This window comes from Astatotilapia calliptera, chromosome 7, assembly GCF_900246225.1.
Source record: "Astatotilapia calliptera chromosome 7, fAstCal1.2, whole genome shotgun sequence".
In the NCBI taxonomy this organism is placed as follows: Eukaryota; Metazoa; Chordata; class Actinopteri; order Cichliformes; family Cichlidae; genus Astatotilapia; species Astatotilapia calliptera.
This window is the reverse complement of record NC_039308.1, coordinates 37,693,517-37,706,678: the sequence shown is the minus strand read 5'-3', so window position 1 is coordinate 37,706,678 and position 13,162 is coordinate 37,693,517. Positions and strand designations below refer to the sequence as shown.

Sequence of the window (13,162 nt, the reverse complement as noted above, 5' to 3'; positions counted from 1 at the left end):
TCACTGATTAAAATTTACATGTGCTTGTAAACATATTTTGCCAAACTATTTTTAGTCCAGTTGCATTTTGCTGTCACTGGAATATGTTGCCATCAGTGTTGAGGAGTAACAGAATACATGTACCTGTAGCACTTACGTGGAGTTATATAAAGTACCAATGGATAATTACCAAGGTAATGAGTAATTTGGGCTAGTATCAGAAGATTAAGAACGACTCTTAGAGCTCTGGTACACGAATGGCAGAGAAACCAGACAAACACAGTTGTGTGGCTTTAAAAGTACTTTAGTGATGTTAAGCCTTGTAAAAGAAATTTGTAAACAACACAGTATTACAACAAGTTTTAACAGAATGTCAAGTATAAAAATTTCCCCCAAAGTAGCAAAAGATAGAATAAAATAAAATTGTGCACAAGTAAAAGAATTAGTCTTTTTTAAGTCCAAATGGTACCGGTGGGGCCCATGACAAACGGGTGTATTGCGATAGAATTGGTCCGACAAGGAGTGTGTGTGTGATTGTTTGTCCTACCGTACTACTTGTACAGTAGAGGATTGTAGTCCATCAATGTGTAAATGAGTGTGCATGTATATGTATATCGTCTCCTAGGATCTTGGGTTGGCTCGCCATCCAGTGAACACTGGAACACTCTGGGTTCCATATAAAAACCTGACCTATAAACAATGGTCAAATATATGTCACGTCCCCTTTAAGGATAACTCTCACAAATTAACCTAAAGTAGTGTCACAGTGCAGTAACTACTATTCAGATCAGCTATCATCAATTCAATCATCATCAGTTCAGTCATGTTGTACAACATTAAAATATCAAGTTTCAAAGTTCAAAGTATCAATATCCAAAATTTCACAGTATCAAGGTTCAATACTTATTTGTAACCTGCAGTAACATTAAAGATTATCTACAAGGTTGCAAACATTCAGGAATTATAGCCACCATATAATTCACTTTCATTGTAAACATTAATTACATCCATCAAAATAAACTCACTGTACATATATATCTAATCACAAATAAATAAGTATATTACCCCTTTTAAGAAATGGAATAATATGCAAACGCTTATCAGAAATGAACAAAGTGCAAATAATCAATTTCAATAACACGTAAACACAAGGACTCAGTCCACAAATAGGAGTATTAAAATAGACGTGCTTAATCCCGCTTGTACCATAGGCCTACTGGTACAAGTGGAAATGCACTAAAAATTACCTCCAAGTGTTCAATACTGAGTATTGTAAAACAACTGATTGACATCACAAAATTAAACAGGAAGCAGGATAAAGTCTGCTTACAATTATCTCGCATAAAGTTATTTTTAGCTGCTTTAACCATTTACAGCTTTTCACATGTTAATGACTTAGTTAACGATCTAACTAGCATAACAACAGTGAATTTCAGAGACATCCAACAACTGTACCCACACTCCGCACATCACGTGTCTGATTAGCCACATTTAGCTTACCGCCGCCAAGTGGATGCTCAGCGTTTACGTGAAGCCACAGCTCAGTAAACCTTCTGGTTTCGCTCTGCCCTTGACGACAAGTGCAAAACCATACTTTGTGAAAAATATCAGTTTAGATGGTATTTTTTAACTCGTTAGAGGTTAATTTCTCCAGCTTACCGATAACAAAGTTTTAGTCCGCCTGCTCTGTTCGGCTGTAGAAGCTGTTTTATCTTGTTCTCTCTATAAACTTCACAATCAGTATCAGCAAGTAGCATGTCGCGGCCTGGAACATATGTTATGGTTATATCATATTTTTGCAGCCTTAATAACATCCTTTGCAGTCTCTTAGGTGCAAGTAACAGTGGCTTTTTAATAACGTTCTCGAGTGGCTTGTGGTCTGATTGCACTCTCACAAGACGACCATATGTATATTGGTGGAATTTCTCCATCCCAAACACAATAGCTAAACATTCCTTTTCAATTTGTGCATAACCTCTTTCAGTGAGCGTCAGTGCACGACTTGCAAATGCCACTGGTTTTCCATGTTGAGTCAGAGCTGCTCCCAGTCCTGTCTCGCTGGCATCACACTGCAGCGTCAGCTCTTCTTCAGGGCTGTAATATTTCAAAACTGGGACTTGTGTTAGTTTTTCTTTCAGTCTTGTAAATGCATCTTCCTGCACGTCTGTCCACTCCCATAGGCTGTCTCTGTGCGTCAGTTGTCTGAGAGGCTCACAGTCGTCTGACAGATGCTTGTAAAACTTTGATAAATAGTTGACCATTCCAACTAGTCTCTGCACCCCTTTTATGTCAGTTGGTGCTGGCATCTCTGTGATGGCCCGTACCTTCTCTGGGTCAGCTCTCAGCCCCTCTGCTGTGAGTAGATGTCCGATGTATGGTACTTCCTGTCTTCTAAGCTTGAGTTTTACCACATTTAACTTGATGTTTCTCTCTCTGCAGCATTCCAGGAAAAGTCTCAGGTTTCTGTCATGATCCATTTCTGCCTCTATATATATATATATATATATATATATATATAATAGAGAGAGAGAGAGAGAGAGAGAGAGAGAGAGAGATACATATAGATATATGGATATAGATATCTATAGGCTGCAGCTTTGTTGCTCACCATGGATCCGCCTGGGTTAAAAAGGGGTTTGAGAGTATTGGCCAGGACACCCTGAGAATCGCTGATGGCCTTGTTGGCTGTTCTCATTCCATGTGAATCGATATAAAGATACTCCACACCCTGTAATTGATTTTTTATACTGGGCGTCTTGTATAAGATGTACCTAATGACAAAAAGTTGAAATGACAATTTTTAAAAAGTTATAGTTATTGGGAAGTATACACATGACATATGGTCAACCAGTTCTCTGACTGTGCCTGTAAAATCCAAAATGTCCATGACATGCATGGGATGCATCTTGAAGCCCGCTCTGTCAGTGCTTCAAACACAAATCGCCTCAAATCCAAAACAGCAACTCTGAAATTTGGAATTATTTCTGGGAAGAGCATGAGGAAGTTGCAGGGATCTAAATCTTGTGAGTAGCATGAACAACACTTACATTTTTTAAAATCTTGTGTGTTTAGGTGGTTTGTATTGAAATTTCCCCCTTACAGCAGAACACTGACTATTTGAATTCTGACTCCGTCACTTCTGTTACCATCTATGTGCAGAAACTGAGTCGTAACCTTTTGATCACAGCATAAACATGACATGCACATAACACAGTAACCAGTTACTGATGCTTCCATATGAGATACAACTGATTTGCACCTTGCATGAATAAAATTGATAGTATTCACATTAATGTTTTGCACTCACGTAGAGACTTTTGGCCTTGCCCAAGTGGACTCATGCCACTCTCTATGCTCATGAACAAAATATAACTGCTCCCAACAAAACTGCTAACTTTATTGTGGAGTAAAGCTTCACTCAGTGGCTGCTTTTCTTAAGTGTCAGGGATTGACCTCACTTTGTCTTCAAACTGTATTGGGTATAGCAAAGCCCACTTCATCTCATACCAGCTCGATAGTTCAGTCTGCAGACTGCTCTTCATCACCTAAAGGTCATAGTCTCAGGAATTTTGTGTTTATATTTATTTTGAGGTTTAATTATTCTAGTGTTTAAAGTTTTGGATACCTGTCTGTTTGTGATTCATTGTAATTTTGTTGTTGCTCCAATTTCTGTAATGAAGTGTGATTTTCTTTGTAAGCAGTTTGTTTTTCGGGTCATGATTTCATTATTTTTTAGTATGTTGAGCTTTGGTTTTATTGCTCTGGTAGTTTTCACAGAGTTGTGAACGCCTGTTTATGATTTGCTGTTGTAGAGTTTAGAAATGTTGGTCTTTATTTAGCTCCAGTTTCCTTTTTTTTGTCTCTGTCTTTGAGTGTTCCTTTGGGTCTGTCTTTACACGCAAGTCCTTGTCTCTGCATTTTAATGTAGCCAGATGGGCTACTCGCCTTCCGTTTTTTTTCTTCTCTCATTCTCTCTCTCTCTCGCTCGCTCTACCACCCTCGCTCTCTTTCCGCTGCACTCGCTCCTTGTATCAGGTGATTGGGTTAATTGGGAACCCACCTGCACATTGATTGCAGGGTGGCGCTAGCCTGTATAAAGCTAAGCCGATGTCTTGTTGGATTAATTCCTCCCGAGCTTCTGGTACGATACAGCAGTAAATGCTGGCGTACTGCGACGGACTGATCAGCAAGAGCCGATTATATGACAGCTACAGGTATGCTCTCGCTTAACCTCAGATTCCCTCCGAATACTGGAATTGGTGTTAATATCCTTTTCCGGCCTGTTGTAGCGCGGCAGTCTGTTTAATTCTGCCATTGCGGAGAGAGGTGTTCGTGGTATCTCCACCAATGAGAGTATAGTGCCTCCGGTCCTGGGGTAAGCCGTTAGAACTACTTTTATTAGCATTCATAGCTATAAGAGTTTAAGGTTACATTTATCTGTTTCAGGGTTCACTGCTGTACTCACCTCTCCATGGTAAATTGTCCAACCTAAATTGGAAGAGTGGACTGCCTTCTCAGCTGCTGTTGTGAACTCCTCCTTGGTGGAGTCTGCTGTCTTGTCTTGTTTTGTCTTATCTTGTTTTTATTAAGTAGGCTTACCTTTTTTGGGTTCGCCTGGTGTTTTATTTTACCCTGGACTGTTGCTCGTACCCATACTTCTGTGATCGGGCTGAAGTGATTCTCTGCCCGAGTGTCGTGCTGGGACTCTAAATCGCCTGGGTGGCCGGTCTCAGCCGGTGGGGAGCCAGACCGGCCTACGCCTGAGAATAATTATTACCAGCACGAGTGGTAGTTTGACCCGTGGGGAATAAGCCTTTCCCGTGTGTGTGTGTGTGTGTGTGTGTGTGATTTCTTTTATTAAAGTTATTAAAGTGTGTTTTAGTCTTTTTATGATTTGTAGCGAGCCTGACGCTCAGCGTCCTTTTATTCTTTTAACATTTCTGTGTTTTATTTCAGTGAAGGAGGACGAGCCAGTGGCCCTGGGACCTCAGGTGGTGGGTCGTTTTCACACTTTCTTTTGTACAGCACTGGGTGGTCTGCAGTGATTCTTGTGGTGTGATTTTCTTTTGGTTCCACGGCTGCTGGTAAGTCCAAGTTCCACGATTGTTTATTTTTACTGTAGGACACTGTCAATAATGACGCTACATCTTGACTTTTAATATTTTATTTATAAAATATTATTTATAATATTTTATTCATTTCTATAAATAAAACTGTTTTAATATTGGAAGCCAACCTGCCTCAGTGTGCATCCTTGAATCTGTGCGGTCTTCTTTTATTCCTTTTATTTATTTTTCTTAAATATATTTCCTGGGGGTGTAATTCCCCTAGGTGGCGTTGTCAAGTTTATTTATTTTGTTCATAACCCCGCCGACCACTTGGTCACATTAGGGTTTGCCTTCATTTATGTCCTGTTTGAGATTATTCTCCTGTCTGTTGCCACCTGAATTTCAGATTATCGTCATCTGTGTGTATCTGTGTGTATTATATTGTTTTATATTATTGTATTAAAATTTTTCTTTTGGATATCTATCTATCTATCTATCTATCAATCATCTGCTTGTCCAGGCACGGCGGTCTATCGTTTCATTCAAGCTCGTGTCCTCTACCAGAGGCCTGGGAACTTGCGGGTCCTGCACAGTATCTTAGCCGTTCCTAGGACTGCGCTCTTCTGGACAGAGATCTCCGATGTTGTTCCCGGGATCTGCTGGAGCCACTTGCCTAGCTTGGGAGTCACCGCACCTAGTGCTCCGATTACCACTGCGACCTATGTTAACTTCATCCTCCACATCTTCTCAAGCTCTTCTCTGAGCCCTTGGTATTTTTCGTGTTTCTTCTTTCTGATGTTGCTGTCATTCAGAACCGCTACATCGATCACTACGGCCGTGCTCTTGTTTGTCTACCACCACTACGTCCGGTTGGTTAGCCATCACCATTTTGTCCGTCTGTATCTGGAAGTCCCACAGGATCTTAGCTCGGTCATTCTCCACCACCCTTGGGGGCATCTCCCATTTTGACCTCGGGACTTCCAGGTTATACTCGGCACAGATGTTCCTGTACACTATGCCGGCCACTTGGTTATGGCAAATTAGAAATAGCTATAAACTTATGTGCTTCACATCAGTTTCATGTTTTTTACTTGGACTATGTTAAACTGCACGGACATTTTAAATAAATTCCATGTACGCCCTGCCTGCTAGCATCTTGCACCCTGCTGTTATCTGCTGGATTGTCTCAGGGGCATCTTTACACAGCCAGCACCTGGGGTCTTTCCTGGTGTGATAGACCCCAGCCTCTATGGATCTTGTGCTCAGAGTTTGTTCCTGTGCTGCCATGATTTGTGCCCCCGTGCTGTCTTTCAGTCCAGCTTTTTCAAGCCATTGATAGGACTTCTGGATATCAGCCACTTCCTCTGTCTGCCAGTGGTACATACCATGCAGGGGCCCGTCCTTCCATACACATATATGTATATTATGAGGAGACTTACCAGTCCACTTCACCATTGTTTTCATTTCTGCAGGTCACACTGCCCTCAGACGTCCAGCAAAGCAGACTGAAGATCAACAGCAGCTCCCACATGACTTCCTGAAATGAACTGTGGTTTAGTTATTTTGAAACATGTGTATGAGCTTCGTTGTTTATGTGATTCTTTCTATATTTAACTGGGAGGTGATGGCAGCATAAGGTTATTATAGAAATGAATGTGACTCTTCCCTTCCTGGTGCACCTGAACCAGCTGACTGACACTCAGATTCATAAAATCACTGTCAAAGTGATAAAGGAGCAAATTGTAACATTGTTATCCTGGCAATCAGTGTTCAAATAAAACAAGCTTTAGACACAGTTGGAAGTTGGAGATGATGTGAACATTTGAGTGAAGATGAGGCTGAAATTACTTTAAAATTCTAAAAGCATTTAAAGTAACTTCTTAAATGCAGCTGTAGACTGATTGTAATCTAATTACATTTCATGTTAAAATATGTTCACAGATTATGATGTCATTAAATGATCTTAAACAGAATTTGAGAGGACCAGAGTCTTTAATTCAGACTATGAACCTCAAAATATTTCTCACTGAAAATCCCATCAGTCCCAGTGCATTGACCCTGATAAAAGTGACACAGATCCAAAATGGATGACAGACTCAGAACGGAGATCCAGTAATTTCCCAGCTCACTGCATCTGGATCCTCTTTGATATTCAGTCCCAGTGACTTATTATGTCCCAAGATGATCTGCATCAATTATTCTAAATTACACTGAAATATATGATATGATATCTAAAGTATAGCGGACCAACATGTAGACAGCTCCACAAAAAAAATCTTTGGTAATTCTTTTAATATATTTGGATTCTACCAGTTAAATGTGAAATTATGACTGAACTTCGACTATTAACAGTAACTGAAAAAAACATCTCTGCTGTAGCTGTAAGTTAGTCATCATCTTTCAGTGAAGGGTCTGATTAGAAGTTATTAGACGACATTAACAAGGTTAGATCAGAACTTTTCTTCCATCCATTCAGGACATCAAACACAAATGCTGTCTCAGCAGAGCCCATAACAACATCGAAGAATCCACCCACCCCACCCATCTCATTGCTGCCCTCTTGGAAGAGGTTTTGCAGCATCAGGACCAGGAGAGCCAGAATCTGCATTACTTTAATTCACCAAGCTGTCAGACTCTTGAACTCTTAATAACACCCAGCAAGCCCACCGCAACCACTCCCCTCTCCCCTCTCTCGAAAGTGAAACTGCTCCTGCACTGTTTTAAATGTGCTATGTATCTGGAATGGTAATGAATACTAACTATACAATATATTTATTTATAATTTTCTACCGTTTTAAAAAAAATCTATCTATCTATACTGGTGCATGTTCTGAATGACAGTAAAGTAGCTGTGCTATTCTACTCTGTTGAAGCAGAGTCATTCTGATAGCAGAAATCTGAATTTTTCAATTAACATTTGAAACTTCTTCCCAGCAGATAACACTGCAGCTTTCAGACTCAATAATATCAGACCGTAGAAATTCAAAAGGAGATTTTAGGGCTTTATTTTGACTTTGGGGCTCTGTTGTCCATTTGTAACAATCCTGTCAACATTTTCTGCATGCTTCAACATAACCCGAATGCTGCTTTAATGACATTCAGTTCTTATATTTTGTACCACTACAGTGTGTGCGCAATATGAGCTGCACATGTACCTCCCCTTGGATAATATATCAGGAGTCATACATGTAATTGTAAACAAGCTTATATTTGTGTATCATATCAAAGGAAATCAAACCTGTGAGAGTCTACGATGAGTGAAGCTGCTCTTTGTTGAGGATGTTAAAGCTTTAGCTCGAGTGCAGAAAGCAGCTCTTCTCTTCTCTTCTGTCCTGCTCACAGTTTCCTGCACAGCACTGCAGGACTGAATCTAACACAAAAACACACAGCATTGATTTTTGATCAAGTCTTAAACAATGAGGGTCAAAATAAATTGAATGATGCATCTTTCTTTTTAACTGTAGTACATATGACGAGCAGCTTACATTATCATCACTTTCCTACTAGATGTGATCAAAGAGCCTGCTGAGCTGAATCTGCTGAGTCTGCTTGAGCTTGATGGACCCTGCACCTTTCCACCTACCCTGTTTCCTGTTTAATGTGTGATGTCACAAAGCATTAGCATCATATGACTGGAATTCACCAACGGTTTACATCCTCCCACTCTCATCTCCCACGGACATTGTTATTACAAAAATCTGTGAAATAAAATGTTTCATTGATTTTTGCTTCTTTCTTTATTTGTTATCAGCAAGCAGTGAGAGTTTAATAGTCCAATGCTGGTGTGTTTGCCAGTATCAATCAAACAATTGAAACTCCCAAAATAAAGACCTCAAATAGCTTTTCACCAAGATTTGTGCTTTGTGATTTGTGCTTTGTGATATGGGAATGTGGCTGAAACAGAATCTACGCCATCAATGATGATGCAGCGACTTCATGGACTTAATGGAGAGGCTGAGACTGGAAGCTTGTGATGTGTAATGAGGAATAATGATTCACTGAGATTGAAAAATAATTTGAAATCTTCATTAATTAAAGAAAACAAATCATGAAAGCAACTTAATACAAACTCAAAAAGGCAATTTAAAGCTCCCCAAATCAGATAACACTTAGAAAAATTGCAGTGACCCATGTTCACCCGCTCCCTCCCTGCTGGTTCCAGGTGAACAGGCGGATCATAACCACAGTCAATACTGCCCCAATCATATAACCAGCCACAATATTATCACAAAATCCCTTTAAACATCTCCTTTAAAAATTACAGTTGACAGCATAATAATGTAATTTCATACATTTACAGCATGGAAACACTTTTTTAAATAGATAATTATAGATAAAAATGCTTCTTCAGCAAGTTTTGAGTAAAGAGATCTGAAGTCTTCTACTTTTCAAAGGTTGCAGGGCTGCTTAGAGAGGATCACTGATGCAGAAAAATATTCAAATATGACAATGAGACCAAGGTTTGACTGATTCCTGTTCTGTTGCGTATAAAAGTTATACTATTTTTAAGAGCATTAAATTACATTAAACTAAACTCTGAGATGGACTTCCTGTAAGTCCTCCAGTAAAATAGGGTGGTGGTAGTGTGATGATCTAGGGACTTGCTGTGATAAATGAAACCATGAATTCTGCCCTCTGCCAAAACATCCTGAAGGAGACTGTCCGGCCTTCTGTTCATGATCTCCAGTTGTAGCACATTTGGTTCTGCAGCAGAACAATGATCCAAAACAAACCAGCGAGTCCACCTCTAAATGGCTTAAGAAAACCAAAATGAAGAGTTTGGAGTGGCCAAGTCAAAGTCCTGACCTGAATCTAATTGAGATGCTGTGGCATGACCTTAAAAAGTCGGTTCATGCTTGAAAATAGTCCAATATGGCTGAATTACAACAATTTTGCAAAGATGAGTGGGCCAAAATTCCACCACAACTGTAAAAGACTCACTGCCAGTTATCACACACACTTGATTGCAGTTATTGCTGCTAAGGGTGAAGCAGCCAGTTATTAGGTTTGAGGGCCAATTACTTTGTCACAAAGGGCTATGTAGGTTTGGATTTTTCTCCTTAATCATGAACACCTTCATTAGATGCCAAAAAAAAGAAAGAAAGAAAATCAGGAATGAGGGCAAACACTTTCTCGCCACTGTAGATACAGACATTCAGATGCCATAAAGTGTCAGTGAAAGATGCAAAACAACTGATTAAGAACAAAAGAAGGGCTCAGCACTGTCGCGGGGTGCCGCCGGTGCATCGAGCCACCTGAGGGGCTCTTCAGCTGGTGGGAGAACTGACTCTGCAGGTGGGGGAGAGTTATAGGAGAGGTGGAGGAAGAACTCAACGTGGGTGTCTATTGTCTTGTGTAGTCTGGGGGATGAGTGGATGATGGGGTGGGTGCAGTTTTCTCTGTGGTGGGGTCGGATGGCCTTCCCGGGCTGGGCAGGGCTGCTGAACTGGGCCCTGGTCCGGATGGGCCTAGTGGGTTCCAGAGTGTGGGGGTGCCTACTGGGGTCAGCGGGGGAGCTGGCTCCAGGGAGGGGCCACTTGCCCCTCTCTTCCTTCCCTCCCCATCTCCAGCTGCCTCCCTCTGCCCGCTCCACCACAATCACCCACACATGCAGGGCCTTGGGGTGCAGGTGTCTCACCAGGGTGCAGGAGATGATCCCCCCCCTCTGTCCCCTTCTGGCTGCCTGTGCCTCAATTTTATCCCAGAACTTAGACATTCACATTACTCACACTCTCATAACACATACAGGACCTTGGGGATGGGCACGGTACACGGCATCCAGAAGACCGACAGGGTGTACAACCTCACTTCTGGCGCCGTTGCCCACCTCTCAATTTTAACCTCCTAGGACCTGGCGTCCACATATCTGGACATCACATTTTGGGTTGTCTAGACCAAAATACTCAATTTTGCTCTACAACTGCCTGATATCCACTCACGAGGACATTATACTGCCTCTGTTTCATCAAAATTTAAAACAAATATCCTCATACGTGGCTCTCATTTTTCTTAGGAACAAAAATCAGGTAAAAAAAAAATCTGGTGATTCTTTGTTTTTACATTCATCGGGTCCCAATATGCCCAAATATCAAAGAGAAATTAAAAATGCATGCCATGGAAGATTTTGGGTATTAGGAGGTTAAATACACATATACTTTGAGGGCTATCAGGAGGGGCTATGCGCTTACCTGCTGCTCTCTGGCAGGTAGCTCCATGCCCTCCTGGGTTTTAAATGCACCTTAGAACACACATGCATCAACACTACATATGAGAGGGCGGAGGGAGGTTTGGAGTCTTCACACACCCCGTTCTCTGTTGCCTGTTGGGACGGGGGGCAGGGAGGAGTTAGGGTACCAGAACTTGTTTTGGTCTCTTCTGAAGGGGAATTGAGGCATGCTGTGTAAGAGCCAGACCCCATAATTGTTTTTTTGAACCATCAGAACCCCTGTGAACCGGAACAGTTACACAGCTGGTCATTAAACAGTAGAATGGATACCCATTCATCAAATACTTTAGTCCTTGCTAGCCCACTCATGGATGACTCAACCAGTCAACAGACTTTGTTTCTAGTATTGTCCCTAAATTCATGCGCAGATGGCATGGAGTGGAGTGTGATGAGGACCCAAATGCAGGGCCCAAAATGTAGTCTTAACAAAAGGCCAGCTGTTTATTGGCGGAGCACAAACAAGGAAAGTGAAAATGAAGATAACGATAAATAAACTGAGTAAAAACCAAACAATGGGGAAAATAAAACCCCAAAAAACCTGTAACATGGATGTCACGGCCAGGTGGCCAGTGTGTTGTAGTCATTCTCGTTTGGCTCTCAGCAAAGGCGGTCGCACTTTTTCTCCTCTCCTCTCCCTTATCTTCCCTGCTTAGCTCCTCATGTCCTTGTCTTGTCTTGTGTTTTTTATTACTTTTCCCTGGAACATTCTCTCACAGTCTGTTCTCTAAAACCTAAAAGAATTATGGATTGGATCAACTGGTCCCTAAATGCAATTGACACCCCTTTCTCAACGAGAAGTTTGGGCTTGGGTGAGCCTGAGTGCTGAAGATATCTACCTATTCGGAACCATGGTAACAGGGTTCTGGCGGATCGGAGCTGGCCTGTCCCTGACTTATCGAAGAATTAAGAAAGCGGAACCAGCTGTTCGAACCCCCACAAAGCTGCCCGCTGGGATTGGAATGATGGGAGAGGCGTGTTTCTCAAAATGGGCTCATTGAGTGCAGCACAGATAAGATCTTGGAGAGGCTACGGATGCTGTGAATACTCAGAATAAGATCTCTGACTGCAGAATGGATACATCTCGGAAGGGCTAGCTCGGAATAAGATCTCTGGGCGCAAATTGGATGACATCTCGGGGAGGCACACTGCCGTGAGTTCTCAGAAATCGGCTCCTTGAGCACAAGAAATGACAACATCCCCCCGTTCTCTGTTGCCTGTTGGGACGGGGGGCAGGGAGGAGGAGTTGGCCGTCCGATTGGGGTCTGGAATGTGGGGCCTCCCTGCTGCTGTGGAGTCGGGGCGGTCTGCTTTTCTCCACCTCAGGGAAGAGGGTAACACTACCTGGGTCTGGGTGCAGTTTCCCCCTCTAGGGGCAAGGGTACCCAGACCTGGGGTACAGAGTACGCTTGGGGAGTGTGATTGTGTGTACAGTGTCTATTTATGTCTGTCTCCACGTTGGGTGAGTGCTGAGTAATTGCATATGAGAGCATGAGGGTGGGAATGGATGTTTGTATCTGTGTGTGCCTGTTTGTCTGTGTCTATATGTCAGGTCGGGTATCAGACGCCACCTCTCTAAGGACATCCCAGGCCCTCCAAGGTATGGAGGCCTATCTTCCCCCACCACTCCCCCTGTCAGTGGCAGACGCCCTCAGACATCGGTGCATTGGTGGTTCTTGGTGTCCGGGGATGGGCATTCAGGTACGCTCCGGCTCAGTCCTAGTGGCTGCTTGATGGGGGGTGGGGTGCCCTCAGCCTCTCGGCCTGGAGCTCGGTCACTCTGGCACAGCCGGCTGCCGGCGGACCTCACAGGCACGTCACTGCAACCCCCCCGGCTTCTGCTCCGCCGCTGCTGATTGACCCCACATCTGGGGCTCTCCTCAGCTCTTTCCGGGAGAGTGGCACGGTTGCC

At 42.5% G+C, this 13,162-nt stretch overlaps 1 protein-coding gene and 1 long non-coding RNA gene across 5 annotated transcripts in view; one reads left to right on the top strand and one right to left on the bottom strand.

Moving 5' to 3' along the window:
• Window positions 1-267: 267 nt before the first annotated feature.
• Window positions 268-13,162, bottom strand: part of LOC113026158 (uncharacterized) — a 32,993-nt gene continuing 20,098 nt past the window's right edge. For 2 of the 3 annotated variants that reach the window (XR_003272884.1, XR_003272883.1), the window contains exons 7-11: window positions 8,513-8,618; window positions 8,266-8,397; window positions 6,467-6,564; window positions 2,588-2,750; window positions 268-2,464 (exon numbers count right to left, since the gene is read on the bottom strand). Coding sequence is in view for 1 of the 3 variants with exons in the window: in XM_026174620.1 (XP_026030405.1) it covers window positions 2,435-2,464; window positions 2,588-2,750; window positions 6,467-6,564; window positions 8,266-8,397 (423 nt within the window). In the remaining 2 variants the exon portion in view is untranslated. The remainder of the gene's footprint in view (window positions 2,465-2,587; window positions 2,751-6,466; window positions 6,565-8,265; window positions 8,398-8,512; window positions 8,619-13,162) is intronic. The other variant, XM_026174620.1, reaches the window with a different exon arrangement.
• Window positions 2,683-5,492, top strand: LOC113026159 (uncharacterized). 2 transcript variants are annotated; one of them, XR_003272886.1, is made up of 3 exons: window positions 2,683-4,193; window positions 4,269-4,809; window positions 4,936-5,492. It is a non-coding gene; the product is annotated as an uncharacterized LOC113026159 (long non-coding RNA). The 2 variants fall into 2 exon arrangements; XR_003272885.1 differs by having other exon boundaries at window positions 2,683-4,354; window positions 4,426-4,809.